Source organism: Tachyglossus aculeatus, chromosome 7 (genome assembly GCF_015852505.1).
Source record: "Tachyglossus aculeatus isolate mTacAcu1 chromosome 7, mTacAcu1.pri, whole genome shotgun sequence".
Lineage (NCBI taxonomy): Eukaryota > Metazoa > Chordata > Mammalia > Monotremata > Tachyglossidae > Tachyglossus > Tachyglossus aculeatus.
This window is the reverse complement of record NC_052072.1, coordinates 20,055,150-20,076,392: the sequence shown is the minus strand read 5'-3', so window position 1 is coordinate 20,076,392 and position 21,243 is coordinate 20,055,150. Positions and strand designations below refer to the sequence as shown.

The 21,243-nt window shown below is 50.0% G+C and overlaps 1 protein-coding gene across 3 annotated transcripts; it reads left to right on the top strand.

The window, feature by feature from the left end:
- Positions 1-1,504: 1,504 nt before the first annotated feature.
- On the top strand, positions 1,505-20,671 carry LRIF1 (ligand dependent nuclear receptor interacting factor 1). Of its 3 annotated transcripts, none has more exons than XM_038749514.1 (5): positions 1,505-1,518; positions 2,936-3,008; positions 13,207-14,773; positions 16,284-16,544; positions 19,866-20,671. In XM_038749514.1, exons 2-5 carry the CDS (start codon positions 2,944-2,946, stop codon positions 20,322-20,324), a joined length of 2,352 nt encoding a protein of 783 aa, XP_038605442.1. In that variant the 5' UTR covers positions 1,505-1,518; positions 2,936-2,943; the 3' UTR covers positions 20,325-20,671. The 3 variants fall into 3 exon arrangements, with proteins under 3 accessions (XP_038605442.1, XP_038605440.1, XP_038605441.1); XM_038749512.1 differs by lacking the exon at positions 1,505-1,518 and adding an exon at positions 1,619-1,774; XM_038749513.1 differs by lacking the exon at positions 1,505-1,518 and adding an exon at positions 1,831-1,877.
- The last annotated feature ends 572 nt before the right edge of the window (positions 20,672-21,243 follow it).

Genomic DNA, 21,243 nt, shown 5'->3' with positions numbered 1-21,243 from the left:
GTAAGCGCTTAACAAATACCAACATTATTATAATTATTATTAAATCGATATAAAAAAAGGATCAGCAGGGCCGGGGAACTCCCAAGGACTCTGCTCCTCCTCCGCTCCCCATCGCCCCTGCTCCCCCCACTGCTCTACCCCCTTCCCCTCCCTACAGCACTTGTGTATATTTGTACATATTTATTACTCTATTCATTTTATTAAAGATGTATACATATCTATAATTCTATTTATCTATTTTGATGGTATTGATGCCTGTCCACTTGTTTTGCTTTGTTGTCTGTCTCCCCCTTCTAGACTGTGAGCCTGTTGTTAGGTAGAGCCCGTCTCTATATGTTGCCAAGTTGTACTTTTAAATCAATCGTATTTTAAAATCAATCGTATTTTAAAGCGCTTAGTCCGGTGCAGTGCACACAGTAAACGCTCAATAATTACGATTGAATGAATAAATGAATACATCTATAATTCTATTTATCTATTTGGATGGTATTGACGCCTGTCTACTTGTTGTTTTGCTGTCTGTCTCCCCCTTCTAGACTGTGAGCCCATTGTTGGGTGGGGCTGGCTCTATATGTTGTCAAGTTGTACTTTTAAAGCGCTTAGTCCGGTGCTGTGCACACAGTAAATGCTCAATAAATACGATTGAATGAATAAATGAATATATCTATAATTCTATTTATCTATTTGGATGGTATTGACACCTGTCTACTTGTTTTGTTGTCTGTCTCCCCCTTCTAGACTGTGAGCCCATTGTTGGGTAGGGCCTGTCTCTATATGTTGTCAAGTTGTACTTTTAAAGCACTTAGTCTGGCGCTGTGCACACAGTAAACGCTCAATAAATACGATTGAATGAATAAATGAATACATCTATAATTCTGTTTATCTATTTGGATGGTATTGACGCCTGTCTACTTGTTTTGTTGTTTGTCTCCCCCTTCTAGACTGTGAGCCCGTTGTTGGGTAGGGCCCGTCTCTATCTGTTGCCAAGTTGTACTTTTAAAGCGCTTAGTCCGGTGCTGTGCACACAGTAAACGCTCAATAAATACGATTGAATGAATAAATGAATAAATACGATTGAATAATGAATACATCTATAATTCTATTTATCTATTTGGATGGTATTGATGCCTGTCTACTTGTTTTGTTTTCTGTCTCCCCCTTCTAGACTGTGAGCCCGTTGTTGGGTAGGGACAGTTTCTATCTGTTGCCCAATTGTGCTTTCCATGCGCTTAGTACAGTGCTCTGCCCACGGTAAGCATTCATTAAATAGGACTGAGTGAATGAATGAATGAATGAATGAATGAATGAATGAATGAATGAATGAATGACTGCAATGGCCTCAGATACAGAGTAGAGCCAAGACAGGAAGTCGCTGGCTAAACCCCGGAAGCGTTGCTCCGCCGCGCAGGCGCGTTCGGGCCTTTTGGGGTGGGTTTTTTTCCGTGACCCGGAAGTGAAGGCGGTGGAAGCGGCGCGCGCCATTGGGCGGCGCTCTGAGGGCGGGGCCGGGGGCAGCCGGTAGGTTCGGAAGGAGGCGACGCCATAGCGGAAGCCGCCTTTTGGGCAGTCGGGGAGGCCGGCACGCCCCTTCCCATCCTTTCCCGCCCCTTCCCTTCCTTTCCCATCCCATCCCTTCCCTTCCCGCCCCGGCCCTTGCGGCGCCTCCTGCCCTGGCGGCCGAGCCCTTCATCCGGGGCTTCGCGGCCGAGCCCTTCATCCGGGGCTTCGCGGCCGAGCCCTACATCCGGGGCTTCGCGCCGAGCCCCACATCCGGGTACTCGCCCCTTTCGCTTCGTCGCCTCGGCCGCCTCCTCCTCCTCCTCTTTCCTCCTCCTCCCCGGCCTTCGGCCTCCTTTTCCCCTCGGTCCCCGCCCCAGGTACCGCTCTTCCCGCCCCCGCTTCCCGACCTGGACCCGTCATCGCCGCCGGGCTTCTCCCTTCCCCTGCTGCGAACCCAGCCCCGCACCCGTTTTCTCTCTCCCTCTCTCCCTTTTTCCTTCCCCGTTTTTTTCCCTTTCTCTGCGTAGGACCCAGGTAACCTCGCTCCCTCGCGGGTTCCCCTCTCCCTCCCCCCGCTCCCCCTTTCCCCCCCCCCCACAACTCCTGCCGCTATCGCATGCGCCCCCTCCTGGCGACTTTAGGAATAGCCTTCCCCTCCTACGCGGGCCCCCTTCTGGCAACTTTAGGAATAACATTCCCCCGCCGTACGCGCCCCCTCCTGGCGACTTTAGAAATAGCCTTTCCCTTCCCCGTCTACGCGCGCCCCCTTTTGGCGACTTTAGGAATAACACCCTCCTCCATGTTATGCGCCCCCTCCTGGCAACTTTAGGAATAGCAGTTCCCCTCTCGTGCGCACCCTCCTGGCAACTTTAGGAATAGCAGTTCCCCTCCACGTGCGCCCCCTCCTGGTAACTTTAAGTATAGCCTTCCCCCTCCTTCCCCCCCCCCCGCGCGCCCTCTTCTGGCAACTTTAGGAATAACGTTTCCTCCCCCACTTGCGCCCCCTCCTGGTGACTTTAGGAATAGCCTTCCCATCCTCCTTGCTTGCGCCCCCTCCTGGCAACTTTAGGAATAGCTTTCCTCTCCCCCTTACTTGCGCCCCCTCCTGGCAACTTTAGGAATAGCCTTCCCATTCTCCTTGCGCCCCCTCCTGGCAACTTTAGGAATAGCTTTCCTCTCTCCCTTACTTGCGCCCCCTCCTGGCAACTTTAGGAATAGCCTTCCTCTCTTCCTTACTTGCTCCCCTTCCTGACAACTTTTTAGGAATAACCTTCCCCTCCTCCTTATTTTTCGTTCCCTCCTGGCAACCTTAGGAATAGCCTTCCCCTCCCCCTTACTTGCGCCCCCTCCTGGCAACTTAAGGAATAGCCTCCCCCTCTACATGCCCCTCTCGGGCAGCTTTAGCAATAGCTTTCCTCCCCCCTACGTCTCCCAGGTGATCAGATGGCAGGTGTACCAGGGGTAGTTCTGAAATCCACCGAAGATATTTCAGGCAGCGCTGCCCAGTGGTAAGTACCAATCTCTTGGCCTTCCCCAGTTCTCTTTCGGTTTCCCACAGTCAGGGGTGGTGCTAGCCCTCTCCCCCTCAGCGCTGAAGGCACAGAGTCGGAAAACGGCCCACCTTTGCGATTGTCAAAAAATGGAAACGCTAACCGCCTTCCTAGGTGCCGCTCCTTTAAAGAGGGAGGAGCTTTCTTTGTGTGGCCCAAGAGTTGTTGGGCCATGTCACTGTGGAGAAACCAAGTGGATCGACGTGGCCAATTCGCTGTGGTCAGTTGTGAACAGAAAGGTCAGCCGCAAGAGCCGGATTGTTCCTGAATGTTTCCGATGCCGGCAAGCAAGTCCAGATGATTCTTCAGCCGAAATGCAACTCTGTCTTAAGGATTCTCTCTTCTCCAAACAACCGAACAAAAAGTAGCCAGGGAGTAGAAGAGTTCATAAAGCTGGGAGATGTGGAAGAAGTTGGTCTTTGCAATTCTGCGTGAGAATAATTTTTTTTCATTAGAGCTGAGTTTGAGTGAAGAAAAGAGAGGTGATTAGAAAGAAGATGTGGAACCAATAAGTCAGTTAACGGCTTGCCGATTGAGGAATCATTTCCAAAAGGGAAAGTGTCATGAAGAAGTGACTGTGTTGGCAAAAGGGAAAGTGTCATGAAGAAGTGACTGTGTTGGAGATGGAGTGATTTCTGTTATTTGAAAATTCAAGAATCAGAAGAAACTGAACAGAGTGCAGTCCTTAAGAATGGAATTCCACAAGTCACGGTCATAAGGGACAAGAGAAAGATTTCAGTAGAGGCAGAGAGTTGTGATTGTGCTTGGTATGATTGACAATACGGAAATGGTAGGTGGTAGGGTTTTTTGGTTCCAGGAGAAGGGACATTGGAAGAAGAGATGTGCCCCCAAGTTCAATTATCAACTTAAACAGAGTTTGCAGATGGTCGTGCAGTTACGTATTCAGATAAAAGTGCTAATGAAGAGATTGCTAAGAAAGCGATTGAAGTGCTACATCCAGAGAGATAGAGAGAGGGAGATGACTTTACAGTGGCCAAAGTTAGCATCGCATTGATGCTGGCCACGTTTGGGAAATGGTCAGAAAGCAATCCATACCTCAAAGGACATTTAAAGGGAGAAACTGGTAGGAAATGGGAAATGAGTTTCTACTTTTTGATGGGTTTTTCTGGAGAGTCAAGGATACTGTTGGGAGACTGCCTTCTTGGCCAAGAAGGGAGTGAGTAAAAGAGTTCATCCTGATCAGTTATCTTAGAGAATTGTAGGGATAGGGTTTTCTTCAGTTGAGGCTATCCAGTAATTTTTTAAATGTTTCAATCAGTGGTATTTGTTGAGTGCTTTCTGTGTGCAGAGCATGGTGCTAAGTGCCTTGGAGAGGACAGTACAAAGAGGGGTTAGATCCACCCCATGCTATACCATCTTGTGGGGGAGAGAGACGGACTTTAAAATAGATTACAGAAAGGGGATGGGCAAGGTAGAAGGGCTATGGGGTTGGGATAGAGTGCATAAGGGAGACTTGGGGCTTGGGTGGGGAGAGAATCAAAATGCTTAAGGGGGACAGATACAAGTACACAGGTGATGCAGAAGGGAGGGTGAATGGTTGGGGAATGTTTATTCAGCATAAAGAATTTAAGAGAATTAAAATGATTATAGTTAAGAAAAATATTGGATGCAAGGAACCTATCAACAGAGAAATAGAAGGAAATGAGTGACATATGCAAGAAGTATTATGGGGTTTTGGCCCCATAACCATTCATTTTTTATGGTAATAAGTGCTTGTTGTCTTACGCTTTCGAGTCGTGTCTGACCCGTATCGACGCCATAGACACATCTCTCCCAAAACGCCCCACTTCCATCTGCAATCGTTCTGGTAGCGTGTCCATAGAGTTTTCTTGGTAAAAATATGGAAGTGGTTTATCATTGCCACCTTCCATGCAGTAAATGAGTCTCTGCCCTCGACTCTCTTCCATACAGCTGCTTTCCAGCACAGGTGAGTTTTGACTTTTAGCAAGTTGCCTGCCACTCGCTAGCCACTGCCCAGGGAAGGAATGGAATGGGCAGGCCTCTGCTTGACTCTTTACCCCCCGAAGTCGTGACTGGTAGAGTACTGAAAACTCTCCAGGTGAGACCCTGAGAGGGAAGAAGTGCTTCTTATGTGTGAAACACTGTTACTAAGCACTGGGGATGGTCATTCATTTGATTCATTTTAGAAAACAGTTGTGTAGGGTAATTGATGAAGCCTCTATTTGAGTGGTAAGAGTGTGGTTTTGGATAGGCCCACAGCAGTAAGTGCTGTCTTTTTCTTGAAAGGAAAGAAAGTCAATCAACCACTCGGTGAATTTAAACAGCGGACTGAGCCCTTAGTCCAATGTGATTAAGCAGAGAAATCTTGAGCGCAACAACCGAACAAACAATTGTGATGAGTGGTATTTTGATGTGGAGAACCAAGCCAACATTCATTGAGCCCCAGTGTTCTCTTCTGAGCTCTCAATACTAGGAAAGGCATGGGCACCCAAGGCCAGGTGCTGGACGGCACTGTGCCAGGTCATTCAGGCCGCTGAGCCTGGGACAGACATTTAGCCCATTGCCCCATGGAGCCGCCTGAATTCAACTTTTGGGTCCCCACAACCATCCCCAAGGCCAAATTGGAAGAGAATGTCTGAACTGAGGGACAGGTGGCATTCATTCATCCAGATGTATTTATTGATCATTTACTGTGTGCCGAACATTGTACTAAGCACTTGGGAGAGTACAGTACAACAATAAATGGACCCCTTCCCTGCCCACAGTGAGCTCACAGCTTAGTGGGGGAAGAAGTTACCACGGTAGGGGCCACAGCACATATTCTGCCTTCCACACTGCCCAGCCCCCAGACTGTAAACCTGTTTTAATCTATTGTAACTGGATTTTTATTATGTGGGGGGTGGGAGACACGGGACTGTGATTCCAGTCTTCAAGTACTTTAAGCCTTAATGGGATAGGGGAAACACCTCAAGTCAGATACTGTTTTTATCCGTTTTCCTGATACCTGTCCGAGTTCTGAGTTATTGAGTTCTGGCTCTGTGGACAGCACCTTACTAAGCACTCGGGAAAGTACAATAGAGCTGGTAAACACAATCCTTATACAGCGCTTAGAACAGTGCCTTGCACATAGTAAGCGCTTAATAAATGCCATTATTATTCTCATGGAGCTGACCTTTTAGCTGGGGAGACAGACCCAAAAATGAATTATAAATAGGAGGAAGGAAGAGAGGTATGTACATGAGTGGTACAGGATAGGAGTGGGTGAGGAGGAGAACACACGTGCTTAGTTGGCGATTGAGAAGTTCTGAAGGTGACTGAGAAGTTCTGAAGCCGCGGTAGGTGGGGAAAAGGGGGGTTGAGATGAGGAATTGATGAAGGAAGACTTCCTGAAGGAGATGCAGTCTTTGTAGAACTTTGAATAGGGGGAGAGATGTGGAAGGGGAGCAGCGTGGCTCAGTGGAAAGAGCCCGGGCTTTGGAGTCAGAGCTCACGGGTTCAAGTTCCGGCTCCTCCAATTGTCAGCTGTGTGATTTTGGGCAAGTCACGTAACTTCTCTAGGCCTCAGTTACCTCATCTGTAAAATGGGGATTAAGACTGTAAGCCCCCCGTGGGGCAACCTGATCACCTTGTAACCTCCCCAGCGCTTAGAACAGTGCTTTGCACATAGTAAGCGCTTAATAAATGCCATTAAAAAAAAAGTCCCAGGCAGGAAGGAGGACTTGAGAACGAGGTTGATGACGAGAGTTGAGAGTGAGACACAGTGAATAGGTTGGCTCTAGAGGAGTGAAGAACGTGAGATGGGGGTAAGGGAAGGGGGAAGCAAGTGTGCCCAGGGGAGTTGGGGTGGCGGGGGTTGTGTAACTTCTGTATTTCAACCATTTTTTTACATTCCATTACCGTCAACGATAGAGCCCCTGTTTTGTCTTCTGGAAGAAGTCTTCTCGTATTTTTCTCTCCCAAACTGTGCTCTGCCCTCAGTAGGCACTCAGCAAATAGCATTCAGAGCAGCACTATTCTAACTGAGGAGCAGACAACTCCTCAGCAAAGAGGAGGAGGAAGAGGATGATGGGGCAGTTGTGATTTCCCACACCCAGGAGTTAGGCTGCTGCCTCCACCTCCTTCCACCAACTCTGGACTCTGGGACGCCCCCAGAACTTCCCTGTCGCCCAGGGGAAACAGTTTTTTTGGGAACTGAGATGGAGGTTTTTGAGGTTGGGTAGAGGAGGTCCCAATCCAGAGAAACGCAGGATTTGGTGGAGAGGGTGAAGAGGCGGTAAGCTTAGAAGATGAAGGACAAGGTTGTGTTATCATGGAGCCATTCGGTGTAGAGCTGGCACAGCCAAATTCCAACCAGATGAAACTTTTAGAGTAGATCAGTCTAGCAAGGATGCCCAGGGCCTTTGGTGACTTCTGCTTTCAGCCATTTTTTTGTGTCGCATTAGTTAGTGTAAGAGCCTCCATCTAAGTCCATCCCTATTTTGAATCGTGGTAGCAGGAGCCTTCTTTGGTCGTACTCGCCGTAAATTTCCGTGGCCACCATCCCAGAGCACACTACACTCTGCCTCTGGCTTCTGAATCTCCTGAGTCAATGGGTTCATTTTCATCTGGGTTGCTCCCGTCTACAACAATGGTATGTTCTGCCTGGACTAGTGGGTGCAGTTCTGTTTGCTGCATCTCAGGAAGACTATAACAGAGCGAGAAAAATGTAGAGAGACCATCAATTCAACCAATCAGGAAGATGAACCGACCAGCCTGCCTTAAAATCCCTACGTTTTGGAAAGGTGGAGATTGAGAAAGGACATAATTGAAAATGGCAGAGTCATGGAGACAGGAGGTGAACGCGCCAACTTGTCATTCGCCAAATCTCACAGCATCACAATTAAGGGACACCCAGTGGAACTTGAAGGTGGTCAGTTCAAGACTAACGAAAGCAAGTATTTCTTCATGTAGCGGGCCGGAAACCTGCGACAATTATTACCACAGGAAGTTGTGTAGGTGAAAGTGCTGGTTGGATTGAAGAGGAGTTCGTGAGTGGTAAGTCGGTGATATCAGTCAATCCATAGTAGAATTGGTTGCGTACTGTGCGTGTTGACCACTATTCTAACACTTGGGAGAGTACACTGAATTTAGAAGATACAATCCCGACCTTCAAAAAGTTCATATTCTAGTGTGGACAACACACAAGGCAAAATGCGGGTGGAATAAACGTGTGTGTCCTCAAAAAGTTCATATTCTAGTGTGGACTACACACAAGGCAAAATACGGGTGGAATAAATGTGTGTCTGTGTGTGTGTCTGTGTGTGTGTGTGTGTATTTTTGATGATATTGGTTAAGGGCTTACTGTATATCAAACACTGTTCTAAGCGCTGGGGTAGGTACAAGTTAAATCAGGTCAGACACAATCCCTTTCCCACCTGGGGCTCACATTCTAAGTAGGAGGGAGAACAGGTGTTGAATCCCAGTTATGCAGTTGAGGAAGCGGTGACACAAAGAAGTGAAGTGACTTGCCCAAAGGCATGCGGCAGACACAAGCGGTGGAGCTGGGATTAGAACCCAAGTCCTCCGACTCCCAGGCCTGTGCTCTTTCCACTGGGGCCATCCCACATCGTGCATAAGGCTACGTGAAAGGAAGTACATATCCGTAGTTGCATAAGAGCTTAAATAGTAGCGTTTGTAAGTCAAATTTTACAACAGTGCCATAGTTGGAGTGTGACACACCGTGACTCATTCTTGCAGCATCTTGCCCTCCTGCATAGAATTTCCTTCCCCTCCGTATCCAACCAAAGACACAGGTGCCCCCCAACTTCACAGCCCTCCTGAGATCACGTTCCCGAATTTATCAGTAATCTCCCCGGCTGCCATCCCCCAATCGCCACTCACCGCCGAGACGCTTACATATCTTATGTACTCTATTATTTGTCCTGTCTGTAATTGATTTCAGTATCTGTCTCCTCCACTACATTGTAAGTTCTTTGAGGGCAGGGATCACGGGTCTTGTACCTTCCCAAACGCTCAGTCCTGGGCTTGGCACCAAGAGGGCGTTTAATAAATGCTATTGATTTTTAGGACCAGGTTTTCATTTTGAGGGTAGGGATCTTTTTGGGGGGATGGGGGTAATAGTTGGGTAGGGGACGGCAGGGAGAATAAGGCTTCAAAGAGCTAATGGGTCAAGGAGCCACCATTTTAGGGTATCCTCAACCCTGAGTGGAAAGTCCGGTTGCGTTAGAAGCCTGGAATTTGTGAAGGGAGACCAGATGTCCAGCTCAGAGAGGTGAGGGGGCCCCTTTATCTGGTCACCCTCCTGTAGTGGACACTAGGCCTTAGTCCAAAGTTGGAGTAGAGGGAGCTGAGGTGATTGTGATTGTAAGGGAGGTTGAGGGAGAGTTCCAAAATCAATTCATGGATGTTCAGTTTTGGATAGATTGGGAAAGGGCTAAGTCTTCCGCTCTGTCGTATAGCGTTATTGTGCCGCCGCTAGGAGCTGAACGTCGGGAATGGTCGACTCTGGCTCTGACCCAATTTTCATGTCCAGTAGGTGCTTCTGGATGTTGGATCCTGAGGTTGGCTAGTGCCCACATCGCCAAGCCTCTCCGACACCTGGATTTGGGACTCAGGTAGCCGCAAAGTGTTGTGGAACCCAAGGTGACCAGTGAAACCCTGGGACATGCAGAGCAAGCAGGCTCAAATTAGCCTTCTTGCCCATCCTCGCTGTTGGTGTGAACAGGCGACCTGAGGATGTCTAGTGGGAGGGGAGGAAAGAATTTCTCTGGGGTGAATGGTCTTGAAAGTCTGTCTACGGGGTTGAAGGAGGATGGAATTTAGGGGAATTTGGGTCAGTGAGTGCCCCAACAATAGAACGTTTTCTTGCATCTGAAATAAGTTGGGCATTTGAGAACAGGCATCAAGGGCAGGGATGATGGAAAGGGGGCTGAAAGGAGCAGTAAGGTTAGTGATGATTTCTTTAGGTTTGGTTTTTTCCCATTTTTTGGCCAGTCCCAGCTTGGAAATCTGACTGAGAGAATTTTAGGCGGTCTGTATTTGTTCTTCACACTCCAGCAAAAATTGTTCCTAAAACAGTTCAAGCCAAGGAAGTTGGTAGTGCTGGAGCCCTGATAAGAACAAATGGTTCCCCAAGCAGCAGGTACCTACCTTCCAGTTGATTGGAGATTGGCAGGCCACGTTCTGTCCCAAGCATAAGCCGTCTACACCCAGAGGAAGCCTTGACCAGTTGCTGCAATTTGAGAGTCCACCCACACGGAAGAATTGAACCCCAGATGCTAAACCTGAAATGCACCTTTCGACAACGTGAGATCAGTGGATTGGTTGCCAAGAACAAACTTTGACAGCAGTCAGGCTCAGGATGATGACTCTTGAAGAGACACTTGAAGACGACGACACTAAGAAGAATTAATAATGAACCAAAAAGAGCAAAGAGGGAATCAATGGAATGGCAAAGGACATCATTCAGTTAAAGGGATCTCTGCTCTTCTCTGCCACAAACTCATAGTCATGGATAAAAACTGCCATCGATTGCACCAGCTTTGAACACGAAGGATTCATTCATTCATTCATTCAGTCGTATTTATGGAGAGACAGTCCCTACCCAACAACAGGAAGGATCTGACCTTTTCCTCATCCAGATTATGGAGTCCTGTCCCTTTTCACTTGTCTTTCTGCCTGTGGGTGTCTCTGTGTTTCTGGTTTTTTTATTCCCCCTTTTCCCTTATCCTGTGCTGGCTGTTTTTTTGGCAAGCACTTCTGGTTGTTTGGTATACCCTAAGCCTGTCCCCTGCCGAATGACTAACGGATTGCTGCCAATCATTCTCTCACTCACTTCCCTATAATCTCTTGCCATGGTTTTTCCTCTCCATATGACCCCTCTCCCCTCCCCAACGCCCCCTCACATCCTCCTGTTCCTCCACCTCCTTTCATCCTCCTCCCTCTCCACCACCCCAGGCCATTCTTCAGCTTGTACATGCAACCCACCTAAGTCCGATGCAGTGGTGGCCATTTAGAGTTAGAAGGGAGTGGGGAGCTTGTCCTCCTGTCTGACCGATGGAGGTCAAGTGGATGACTTTCAGGCCACAGCTTCACAACAGTGGCTTTTGTTTGGGTTTTTTTTTCCCCTAAACTTAGGTTCTGTGGGTTTTTGCATCTAGTGGTAGATGTAGAGCCTTTGTATTTTCGTTTTTAGTAGTTCTAGATGTTGACAAGCGCATTAAAAACAGGCCTGACATATCTCGAGTTGATCCGCTGATCAGTCTTCTCCACCGGATTAGGCAGAGCCCACTTGATTAGGACAGAAGGAATGTGGTTCCAACCAGGCAACTCGGCCTTGGGATTAAATCAAGGAGTTCTAGCTCGCCCCAGAGCCTCGCAAAAACTTTGCCCCGAGGTGGAAACTGTGGCACTAACTTAGAGCCCCTCGATTTGCCCCCAGGAACCTCTTGTCTGCACCACAAACATAAAGGACAAACCCAGTTGACCTCAAGAGGACCCTTTGTCTTTTTCACATTCCCTGACAGACGACCCTTGTCTAAGTGTCTTTTTATTGTCACAAAATGAAACTAATGTGCTAACAACCCATGATCAATGCGCTGAAAAGGCATTCATGACTGTCCACAAACAGTAAGTGTCAGGAAAGGGAGAAGCTCTGAAAAACCTCTACAAAATGCTCAGCTTACATAGTTAAGAAGTCGATTGATTTGATTGTTGATTTTCCATCTTCAGTAATAAATTCAGTTCAATTCTTGGTTATTTGGCATTTGGATTTGAGCAGCAGATGAGTGTTTTCAGATCCCTCCACACCTGGCTCTCTCTCCCTGTGGCAGGAGCAGTTTCTCTGGAAGATCTTCCAAAGTACTACCTCTTCTCCTACCCTGCTCTCCTTTCTCCTTTCCTAAGTGGTTCTTTGGTTCCTTTTTTTTTTCCCCTTCTTCCCTTTGACCCTTCCTTCACCCATTGTACTCTCCCAAGCGCTTAGTACAGTGCTGTGCACACAGTAAAGTGCTTGAGAAATACAGTCTCTTTCAGCAGAGGCATCCTGGATGTCACTTATGGGAGTCAAGTTTTAACCTTCACTCTACAGGTTCTCTGGCCTGAAGCAGGTGTCTGACCTTCCTTATCCTCCTCACGCTCCTCCGCTTTCCCAAACTATGTTCTAACCTTACTAACCCCACTTTGCCTTCGGGAAAAAGCAGTGACATCGGTGGTTGAGTAGATTCATAGCTATCTGGGGAAGGAGATATCGGCGTCCCACCACCGAGGGCGTGGAGGGGAGAGCATCGGCGAGCAGAGGCATGATCCAATTAAGAGAGACGAGGCAGTAGAGTCAAGGTCAATTCCAGCAGTTGCTTTTCACAGTGCAATGTAGAGAGCATAACGGGACGTGCCAAAGAAGATAGTGTGGTAGCAGTTGGGGCAGTTTTTGCCTGGAACTTGGGCAGCTTAACTTTGGCAGAACTCCAAAACGAGGTGACAGCCATTGATCTTAAAAAGCACCTAGAACAGGCTCATGCTAGGGGGCAAAGTGCCAGGCGAGGTTCCATCCCCTTCTCTGCTACTCACTGCTAAGGGGTGGTCATACACTCAGACAATCCCCACCTCTCTTGGCCCTACTGTCCAGCCCAGCTGGAGTCAGATCTGTTTCAAAGAGACGTGGACGATAAAGGGCAGCAGACGGCGAGAAATAGCACTGGGGAAATTCACACGTTCCTTCACAGCCTCAATTTACCGAGCCGTGAGATCTCAAGGCCTAGTTGGCTAGCCAGATGAGGTTGTAGCAGGAACCGGTAATCGGAAGAGAAGAGGAAGAAACGCCAGGTGTTTTTATTCTCCCACCTTCTGGAGGGCTGGGGGCAAGATGCCAAAAGGCGCTGTCTAGAAGGCGCCGTCTAATTTTGCCGCTTTGCTCCGCCAAAGAGCCGAGCTTCCTCGCTCTTCCAAATGTGGGAGAATCGAGTGTTTTAGGGACCCCGGCCTGTCACCCTGCATCTAGGGGTTATTGTCTCTGCTTGGAAGCTTTGGGGTCTTGGTTCCGTGCTATTTTCGTAGGTCTATAAAATCCAGTGCCTGGAGAGAGAACGATCACTTTCTTAAAACATATTTTTCTTAAAAATGAAGTAAGCCATGTACTGTGTGACATGTTGTATTTATTTACACATGTTCTTTTAAGCATTGCAGGCTGCATGTACCAAGTAGTTCAGACGAGTGGCCTGGATGGAAAAAATCTTCTGAAATTGCTTCCAATCTCCAACTCTCCTGGAAACCTTATGCCACTAGTCTCCTCTTCCGTCACAACTGACCCTTCCAAAGCGAACCTGGCAAGCCCAGTTCATGTAACTTTTCAGACCCAGCTCAACAGCCTGGCCACGGCTCCGTCAATCCAGTTCCCCGTCTTCCAGCCGGTCAGTGCTGGAAAGTACATTCTCACGAGAACCTTGGACCCTCCAGAAAACGTGAGAGCGACCTCGGCGGACAGCAAGAGTTTGCCTTCGAAGGAGGCGGTGGCGGTGGCTAATGCCCCACCTCCTCCCGGGGCAGCTGACAGACTCTCTTTACCGCAGAGCGCCGTCGTCTCTCCCCCGTCGGGTCAGGGCGACACCACGTACATGTTGGTCAACCCCAAGAATCTCCCTGTAATGGTGAAGTCCCCCGGGTTGCCCTCCGGGCACCATTTGCAGATCCCGGCCCACGCCGAAGTCAAGTCGGTCCCGGCTTCTTCTCTGCCCCCGGCCATCCAGCAGAAGATCCTCGCGGCAGCCACGACCGAGCCGCCGGGCTCCTCCGAGGCCACAAAAACGCCCACCGTCATCTACGTGTCCCCGGTCAATACCGTGAAAACCATGGTCTCCAAGTGCTGGCAGGCCATCTGTCCCAAGCTCCCCCCTCCGGAAGCGTCGAAGGCCGTGATCGTGACCGGGCCCCCGGCCCCGGCCAAGGGTGCCGCTCCGGATGGCGGGGCCACAGCGGGTCCAGCGGCTCAGGGCACGCCCATGAAGTGGGTGGTGAAAAATAACCCCCAGTGCTCCGCCCCCTGTCTCGTCCCGGTCAAGTCTTCCAACAACGTGGCCTCCAAGATCTTAAAAACTCTGGCAGACATGAAGAACGTGCAGAGCACTTCTGCCGGCATCCTACCATTGTGTTCGGGCGGGTCCGGCGGGAACCAGTCGAAAATCACCCCCATTAAGGATAACGCTTTGGTCATGTTTAATGGAAAGGTGTATCTCCTGGCTAAAAGAGGGTCGGAAGTTCTGGCGCCTCATTTTGAACCGCAGAGCCCCTCCTCCTCCTCCTCTTCCTCCTCTTCCTCCTCCTCCGACATCACGCCACGCAAGGACCCACCGCAATTAGTGGATTCTAACGTATCAAAAATAACCAGTGAAGTGGTCAATATCGTCTTGGCCAAGAGGAATAATAACGTGGCCACTCCCCAGAAAGATGCGAAGGAAGGCGGCGAGGGACAGCTTGATTCCGAGTCAGCCGCCGAGAAGAAACCCAGAGCAGGAAGTGCGCTGTTTTCGACTCCCCGTCCACAAAAGGTCAACTCACCGATTGACCAGGGAGAACAGGGCAAGACCGCAGCTCTGCCCAGTGAGCCAAGTTTGCCAAGTGGAGTCGGAACAGACCCGAACGCCAGACTAGAGCTGGACGGTGGCCCTAGTAAGGAGAAAGTCAGTTCCCCTGCTGACCCAGCAACAGTTTCATCACATCGTTGCGCTTTTACCGATCAGAAGCCAAAGGTAATTCCCCTGGGCGACGATGCGTTCCAATGAAGTCTTTCTCAAGAGGGCAGCTGGTTGGCCGCTCATCATCCACCTCCTCACCCCAGAAAGACCGAATTAGCTTCAGTTTGGAAACTCAGGAAGTCTCTGTGGGGATCGGGCAAGAGAGGAGAGGCTTAGAGAGGTTGTGCGAGGTCGGAAGAGGTTGGGGTTGACCAGCCAAGTCCGAGCAGAGCCTTCCTGTCAGATCCAGAGCCGTAAGGCCGCATTCCGGTCCCGAGAGGTGTGTTTGGAGGGAGTTTCCAGGACTCTGTATTGGGGCAGGGTGCATTAGGCCTACAGGATTGAGACCACCCTGGATCCAAGATGATTTAGCTTTGAATTCTGTCTTGGACAAAAGGCGCGAGGTGGCCTAGCGGAAAGAGCAGGGCCCTGGGAGTCGGAAGACCTGAGTGCTAATCCTGGCTCCATCACTTGTCTGCTGCGTGACCTTGGGCAAGTCACTCAATTTCTCTGGTCCTCAGTTACCTCATCTGTAAAATGGGGAGTAAGACTGTGAGCCCATGTGGGACATGGACTGTGTCCAAACCGAATTAGCTTGTATCCTCCCCAACCCTTAGAACAGTGCCTGGCACGTAGTAAGCGCTTACCAAATGCCATTTTATATATTTAAAAAAGGGAGGGGTTGACTTTTGTGGTTTTGGTTCTCGCATTGTAGCATCCATGCAGCCAGGGTGAGGCACTTCTGGTGGGTGGGGTTCAGGACATCGTCCCCTGCCCCCTCAATTTACATACCACGGGCCGTTGCCAGTTCTCAGGCTCATTGTAGGCCGGGGGCGTGACTACCAACTCTGTTGGATTGTACTCTCCCAAGCGCTTAGTATAGTGCTCTGCACCCAGCACTCAGTAAATACCATCGTTGATGATGACGGTAGGCAAGATTGGCCCCTAGCTGTTGGTCCGCCAAGCCCACCAGGGAGGGTTGCCTCCGCTTCCTAAGAGAGACAAGTGGCCCCCTGGAAGAGAAGGAAGGAAGGAGGGAAGGGAGGGACAGCTTCCTTCACTGTCCTGGGGCGCCCTCAGCTCTCTCCTTCAGGTTCATTGAATGCAGCGTCCCTTTCTGGCAGATTTTTGGTTCTGGCCTAGCGTTTCCCCGGAAGACCGGGACCGTAATAACCCCCCGTCACCGCCAACCCCACCAGGCATAATTTCCTAACAGTTGCCACTCGGCCGCTCCGTCATCTCACTTCCAGCAGCCGTTACCTCCCTGCCAACTCTTCTCATGCGGAGCGGAGCCGGACGAGTCACCCGCAGTTATATGAAAAATCGCGGGGGATCCTCATGGTCTTCACTGCGGGCGAGAGCCCCCGTTTTCCAAAAGTGGGTGTTAGAGGGGAAGGGTGACACGTGGGTGAGAGGGGCGGGGGGCGCCGAGGACCACGAAGCAGACGTGGCCCCCTCGGGTGCGAAGCAAGGAGACAGCCGCCGGAGCCCTGCCCAGCAACTTGTGTTGTCGCTCTGATTTCAGATCCAGGGAGAGATGGCGCCCGCCCCGGAAGGGGAGGCTCCAGCCGGAAGGGAGCCCAAAACCTGTCCGAAACAGGAGGCCGAGTTGAGGAAGAAGTTTGGCCTCGCCAGGGACTTGAGAGTGCAGCTGACCAGAATTCCTGACTTCTGGGACACAGAAGTGAGGAAAACCTCCCCGGGCGGTTTGGAAAACCATCATTCTTTCCAAGAGGCGAAGTTCAGAGCGGAGCCAACTGGTGGAAAAGAGGAAACGAACAAGAAGGTAAAGTTCTTTTAAATGGCTTTGGTGAGCTCTCTAAAGGAAGAGCGGCTGTGCTGACGTTCAGGTGTTTTAGAAGTTTGGCACCGGCGAAGGAAACGAAAAAATGAGTTTCTGGGCATTTGTCGGTATCAAAAGAACCCTAGCTAATTCAGCTCCCACGCTGGCAAATGTATTCTGGGATCGTTTTAGATTTAGGTATGTGTGCGGGATGGGTGAGGTGCCTTCTCAGCTTCAAGCTGGGGGCCCAGAAGGGCTCTCCCCCCGTTCATCGGCTTCCCCCCATGATTGCACCTAAACTGGCCCATGCGGAGAGGGGGCCGCCTCTGTCTTCGGCCCCTGAGGTAAGGGAGTCTCCAATCAATCAATCAATCATGTTTATTGAGCGCTTACTGTGTGCAGAGCACTGTACTAAGCGCTTGGGAAGTACAAGTTGGCAACATATAGAGACGGTCCCTACCCAACAGTGGGCTCACAGTCTAGACAGTCTCCCTCAGGCCAGACCAGGTGCCAAAATCAACACCCTTCTCCTCGAGGGCAGCCCCCATGCCAGCGTCTCATGGATGGGATTCTTCTGCAAACTGGGTGAGTTCTGGCCCTAAGACCTTCCAGAGAGCCTGCTTTCTGAAGGTTTAAAGGTGACGCATCCAGGAGCGAAGAAAGAAACTGGTTGTGAAGGGAGAGCCCCTAGAATCAGCTAGGGCTGCTTAGGTGCATATCGTTGCTTATTACTGTTGTGCCCCGGCAAGGCAGGGGCTATGAGTCTTCGCCGATTGGGCTGCGGTGCTTCTCTGGGATGTGGATCCTTGGTTTTTCCAAAGGCCAAATGGGGGAAATGAGACCCTCCGTTCCAGGACCCCCTGCCCAGCAGTCAAGAAACCATCAGTGAAGAAATACTGAAACACAGAGTCCCCGACCCCCCCATTCATTCATTCATTTCAAGCATTCATTCAATCGTATTTATTGAGCGCTTACTGTGTGCAGAGCACTGTACTAAGCGCTTGGGAAGTACAAGTTGGCAACATGTAGAGACGGTCCCTACCCAACAGTGAGCTCACAGTCTAGAAGGGGGAGACAGAGAACAAAACAAAACATATTAACAAAATAAAATAAATAGAATAAATGTGTACAAATAAATAGAGTAATAAATATGTATAAACATATATACATATATACAGGTGCTGTGGGGAGGGGAAGGAGGTAAGGCGGGGGGATGGGGAGTGGGAGGAGGGGGAAAGGAAGGAGGGGGCTGTCTGGGAAGGCCTGGAGGAGGTGAGCTCTCAGTAGGGCTTTGAAGGGAAGAAGAGAGCTAGCTTGGCGGATGGGCAGAGGGAGGGCATTCCAGGCCAGGGGGAGGACGTGGGCCGGGGGTCGATGGCGGGACAGGCGAGAACGAGGCCTAACGGTGAGGAGATTAGCGGCAGAGGAGCGGAGGGTGCGGGCTGGGCTGTTGGAGGAGAGAAGGGAGGTGAGGTAGGAGGGGGCGAGGTGATGGACAGCCTTGAAGCCGAGGGTGAGGAGTTTTTGCCTGATGTGTAGGTCATGGGTTCTAATCCTAGCTCCACCACCTGTCTGCCATATGACCTTGGGCAGGTCACTTTACTTCCCTGTGCTTCAGTTACCTCATCTGGAAATTGGAGATTAAGACTGTAAGCCCTAGGCGGGACAGGGACTGTGTCCAAACTGATTTGCTTGTATCCACCCTAGCGCTTAGTACAGTGCCTGGCACATAGTAAGCCCTTAACAAATACCATTATTATTATTATTATTATTCAGTTGTATTCATTTTTTACTGTGTGCAGAGCACTGTACTAAGCTCTTGGAAGAGAACAATGGAACAGTGAAAAGGCACATTCCCTGCCCACAACGAGCTTACAGTTTAGAGGGGCAGTCAGGCATTAATATAAATACATTACCAGTGTGTACATATTACATTACATTCTGCCAGGGCAGAATGAGAGAGGGAAGGGATGGGCGGTGGGGGCGGTACTAGGTTCAGGGAGAGAAGACTTCTGTAGCTTTGCGTGGGCAGAAGAATGTCTTCTCTCCCCTTCCCCACCCGCTCGGGATCTGGCGCTTTGTGAGTCCCAGGCTCTGTGGAGGTCTGGTGGCGGGAGGAACAGGGGAGCGAACGGCAGTTCTGGGGAGACCCTCAATTGAACACTGCACTCGCCTCTGAGCAGGTCCTTGGCAACCATTCATGGTGTTCCACATCCCAGGAAGGAATCAGCTGCTTGGGCCGGAGAATTCCCGAGCAGGATGGGGACGACGTCTTTTACTTGTGATGAATCTCAGGCAATCGTTATCCGTAGTCCTTCCTTACCATGTGCAAATTGCAGTAGAATTGGAAGACACGATCCCTCTCAATCAGTCAACTGCATTTATTAAGCATTTACCGTGTGCAGAGCACTGGGCTAAGTTCTTGGAAGAATACAATGCAACAGAGCTGGTAGACATGTTCCCTGCCCACAACAAGCTTACAGTCTAGAGGAGCTTACAGTCTGGAGAATCCCTACCCTCAAGGAGCTTCCCAAGCACCCAACGCAGGCCTCTGCATCCCTAAGTGCATAGCAAACACCACTGCTGCTGCTGATATCAGTGATGAGATGGCCGGTCAGGTCCTCCCCACCTCACACCTGAGATAATCATCATCAAAATACAGACACATTCCCTGCCCACAACAAGCTTACAATCTAGAGGGGGAGACAGGCATTAATATAAATAAAATTACAGGTATGTACATAAGTGCCGTGGGGCTTTGAGATTGGATGAATAAAGGGAGCAGGTAAGGGTGACAGGAGGGAGTGGGAGAAGAGGAAAGGAGGGCTTTGTCAGGGAAGGCTTCTTGAGGAGTGTACCTTCAGTAAGACTTTGAAGGTGGGGAAAGTAATTGTAAGTTGAACATGAGGAGGGAGGGCGTTCCAGGCCAGAGGCAGGACATACTACGTGCCAAACACTGTACCAACTGCTGGTGTAGGTAGAAGACAGTTGAGTCCCACATGGGGCTCAAAGTCTTAAGTAGTAAGAAGAACTGGTATTAAATCCCTATTCTACAGATGAGGGAACTGAGGCACAGAAAACTGAAGTGACTAGCCCAAGGTCACACAGCAGGTACTTAGCAAAGCCAGGATTAGAATCCAGGTCCTCTGACTCCCAGTGCCCTTCCCACTAGGTCACACTCCCTGTTTCAATATGGACTAAGGAGCGTGCCAGATTCAGAGGAGGCCCTGATCCCAAGAAGGTCGGGGTGGTGAAAACGGGAGCAGGCAACGTTGCCATTGCTAACGAAATAACAATCCTTCTCATCTCGTTTGTGGTCCAAAGGGAACTGTGGAACAGGACACGGATAAGAAAAGAAAAGCCAAAGTTCCAAAGATGACTAGTGCCAAAAGAAGGAAGTCTGGAGCGGATTGTCCCGCCAGTCCAAACCCACAAGGCAACAGCCCCCGGCCTCAGCGACAGCCCGGCGGTGGAGCTCGTTTGGCCGAGTCACGAGAAGCCGGCCACCCGGTGACCACCGGCCCTGTGCAAGAGACCGGTAGCGAACCACAGGCCTGTTCCCCAAACAACCTTCCCTCAAGCACGTGGAGTCCCCCAGCCTGCGCGTTGTTCGAACCCAATCTCCCCATTTGCCAAGGAGCTTTCACAGAAGACAATTTCTCTTCTATGCCACCGGAACTGGATGAGACCATCCGGGATGAAAAGATCAAAAGACTGAAGCAGCTGCTGAGGGAGAGAGAAGCCGCCCTGGAAGAAATGCGTAAAAAGATGCATCAGAATTGAAAAAAAAAAAAAAAAGCCGAGTATTTGAGTATTTGACTTGTAACGAGTTCATGGAAGTGTTTATTTTTCTTTCAGTGTTTTATATAAATTCCTGAAACAGTTAGGCCTTCAGACAGTCTGTGACCTTCCAAGCCTGCTGTCCCTGACCCTGGAACTCTTAGCTTCGGTCACTGGCTTGGCGACTCTCTGTTCGGGACCCAGAAGAAACTGACCGGCCTCGGTTGTGGGTTCCGAGTGGCTGAGACCGGTATGTGTTCTCCGGGCCTGGTCTCCCCTGGAATCTTTTTGTACATGAAAGTTCAATGTGTTTTCTATCCTTTTAATAAGAACCCGTCAAGGAGTTGGAAGATGTTGTGTTTGTGTCCTTTATTCCCAGCTTGCTTGGGTATTTCTTCCAGCAGGTTAGAGAGAAGATCCCGGTCCAGAGAGAGAGGACCCGAACTCTGGATTCAACCCTGCCACCGTGACCTTGGGAAAAGTGACCTCACTTCCAGAGGCGCCTCCTGTCCCGTTCAGTGGAGAAAATGGTACTTGCTTCTCGCCTCGCGGATGTAGCGAGAACTGAGACATTTAGAGCCTGAGCTAAGTAGTCAGAGTGGACCCTTCAGAATTTTTTGGAATGATGGCCCCGAGCAGATCCTGTGGAAAGTGTAGGTGGGGAAACCAAGGAGGGGGTTTTCACTGTTCCCTGGGGAAACGTTTTTCCGGGGTCGTGAGTGACAGAGAAAAGAGTGAAAATTCCTCTCAGGAAGCCGGAAGAGAAAAATGGTCCCAAAACGCCAGTAGGTGGGGTTCCCTGAAGACACAAGTGCAGTTGAGGCCTCAAGAGGAGAGAGGGAAAGGGGATGCACCCCTAAGATGAAATGGGTTATAAAGCTTGAAATGTTGAAAGCATCAAGTTGGAAATGGGCACATCATC

Excerpts from the sequence above, each read along its gene's own strand:
- LRIF1 (XM_038749514.1), top strand. The coding sequence starts at position 2,944 with ATGGCAGGTGTACCAGGGGTAGTTCTGAAATCCACCGAAGATATTTCA. Across the intron at positions 14,774-16,283 it reads TTACCGATCAGAAGCCAAAG|ATCCAGGGAGAGATGGCGCC; the intron begins GTAATTCCCCTG and ends CTCTGATTTCAG. Across the intron at positions 16,545-19,865 it reads AAGAGGAAACGAACAAGAAG|GGAACTGTGGAACAGGACAC; the intron begins GTAAAGTTCTTT and ends TGTGGTCCAAAG.